Source organism: Merops nubicus, unplaced genomic scaffold, assembly GCF_000691845.1.
Source record: "Merops nubicus isolate BGI_N331 unplaced genomic scaffold, ASM69184v1 scaffold31568, whole genome shotgun sequence".
Lineage (NCBI taxonomy): Eukaryota > Metazoa > Chordata > Aves > Coraciiformes > Meropidae > Merops > Merops nubicus.
The window spans coordinates 7,748-9,626 of record NW_008626875.1 but is presented as its reverse complement, the minus strand read 5'-3'; the positions used below and the strand labels follow the sequence as shown (position 1 = coordinate 9,626).

The following is a 1,879-nucleotide window of genomic DNA, read 5'->3' as shown; positions in this document are numbered from 1 at the left end:
CGGGGAGATGGCTCTGCTCCGTGGGCACCTCCTGACCCTGGGGAATGGAGCCACCAGGGCCTCAGTCTGGAGCTCCAGGGTTTGGGGAATAAACCCAGACCAGTGATGGAATTTTTGCCCAAACCCTACTGGTGAGTCCATACACGTTGGCCCCATTATTAACCCTCTTTTGTCAAATCATCCCAGAGGAAAAGAACAAACACTCTTAAAGCCGTTGAAGCTGAACCACCTGAAGCTGCCAGTGAAGCACCCAGGTGACCACAGCCTCCCTGGGGCAGCCTCAGCCCAGCCCTGGGACAATTTCCCTGCTGAGGGCAGGGAACGAAAGCAAAACCCACCCTCAGCCCCAAAGGCCGTGCTGGGCACGGACCTGTGCAGCTTTGCTGTCATCTCCTGGGCTGCAGAGGGGACAATCAGATGGACAGACAGGACGGGGTGAGGCTGCCGGCTGCCTGTCCCTAAGCGGCTTGTCCCAACCCTGCCGTGGCTGCTGGAGGGGTGGTCCTGCCCCCCTGGCTTCAGGGAGCTGTCCCTGTCTTGTGTCCCCCTCCTGAGCCAGGACAAGGCTAATCCAGCCTGGAGAACCAATCCAGGCTAAAACATGCTTCTAGATGTCTTCCCTAGGGTCAAAATGTCTAGGAAATGTCCCCCGCAGCCCCTGACACACGGCTGGTCCTTCTGCAGCTCCCACCACAGCCTCCCTGGGACGGTGGGAGGAGCAGGCAGGGGAGCACAGCACCCCAGCTCCTCACCTCCCAGAGGAACTGGATCTCCACGGGCTCCACGCTCATGAGATTGGGTTCCTCCACAGATGGTCGAGCAGCAACCTTGAGGGACCTGCCGGCTTCTTCCCCCTTAGAACAAAACCTGCTTTTCTCCTGGGGAGGGCACCGAATTTGAGGGCTCATTCTGCATGGGTAGGGCTCATTTCTCAAGGGCCATATCCTGCCCTGATGCGGCAGGTCCCAGGGCAGAGCTCTACCTGGTTCGGGGGATGCACAGCCTGGGCACAGAAAGGGACAGAAGCATCTCTAGGTTGCCACCAATGTGGCAGCTGGATCCAGTCAGGAAAAAAATCTCCTTGCTGGCTTTTGGAGAGCAGGAGATGAGTTTTGGAGGATGGGAAGGGAAAGAAATGTCTCTGCACGCTGGGACACGCAGTGGCTTTGAGCAACCAGGACTAGGAGCTGCCCAGGGATGGGACCTGGTGGTGGCTCAAGGAGCTGACAGTGACCATGGCTCCCCACCAGATGGGAGCATGCCCAACCTAGCCCAGCTGTAGCCCGTGTGGGGGTTGCCCCAGAAGGGGGGTTGCCATGTGGCCCCCTGCTTCCTGCCTGAGCATCCTGCTCCGGGTGCACGTTGTCCTGAGCCTGGAATACCACGTGTCCTGCAGGAGTGGTGGCCTTGGGGACAGTCCCACCAGCCCCATGCCCAGGTGGTGGCTGTGCTGGGCTGGAGAACGCTCTGTCCTGTTACCCATTCTCCTCAGCACCAGCACCAAGGGGCATCGCCTTCCCCTGGAGCACGGGGAGAACATTTGTGTGATGGGAGAGGGTTTCCTCCTGAGGTTTGTCATCAAATGGCAGAGAACACCTCCTGCCTGCCATGGGGACAGGGTGGCACAGGAACCTGTGGGGCAGGGTTTGGGGACAGCCCCCTGTGTGGCACACATCAATTGAGCTGGAGGTTGACCCTGCCTCTAAGATCAGGTCTTGCAGAAAATAGGCCAAAATGTCCCCTTGTAACGAACCCCTATCCCCGGGGTTTTGGGGGAGCCCCAGGGCTCAGACCTGACCCGCAGCAGCCAGGGCTGGTTCCTCCTGATGCAGTGGGAGGCACAGGCAGAGCTCAGGACCTCCTGAGGGAGCTCTCGACC

General features: G+C 59.6%; 1 protein-coding gene across 1 annotated transcript in view; it reads right to left on the bottom strand.

Moving 5' to 3' along the window:
• Nucleotides 1-878, bottom strand: part of PRR35 (proline rich 35) — a gene marked incomplete at both ends in the record, with an annotated part of 4,174 nt that extends 3,296 nt beyond the window's left edge. The window contains one exon of the mRNA XM_008946153.1: nt 753-878. Within this exon, the coding sequence (XP_008944401.1) occupies nt 753-878 (126 nt within the window). The remainder of the gene's footprint in view (nt 1-752) is intronic.
• Nucleotides 879-1,879: the final 1,001 nt, after the last annotated feature.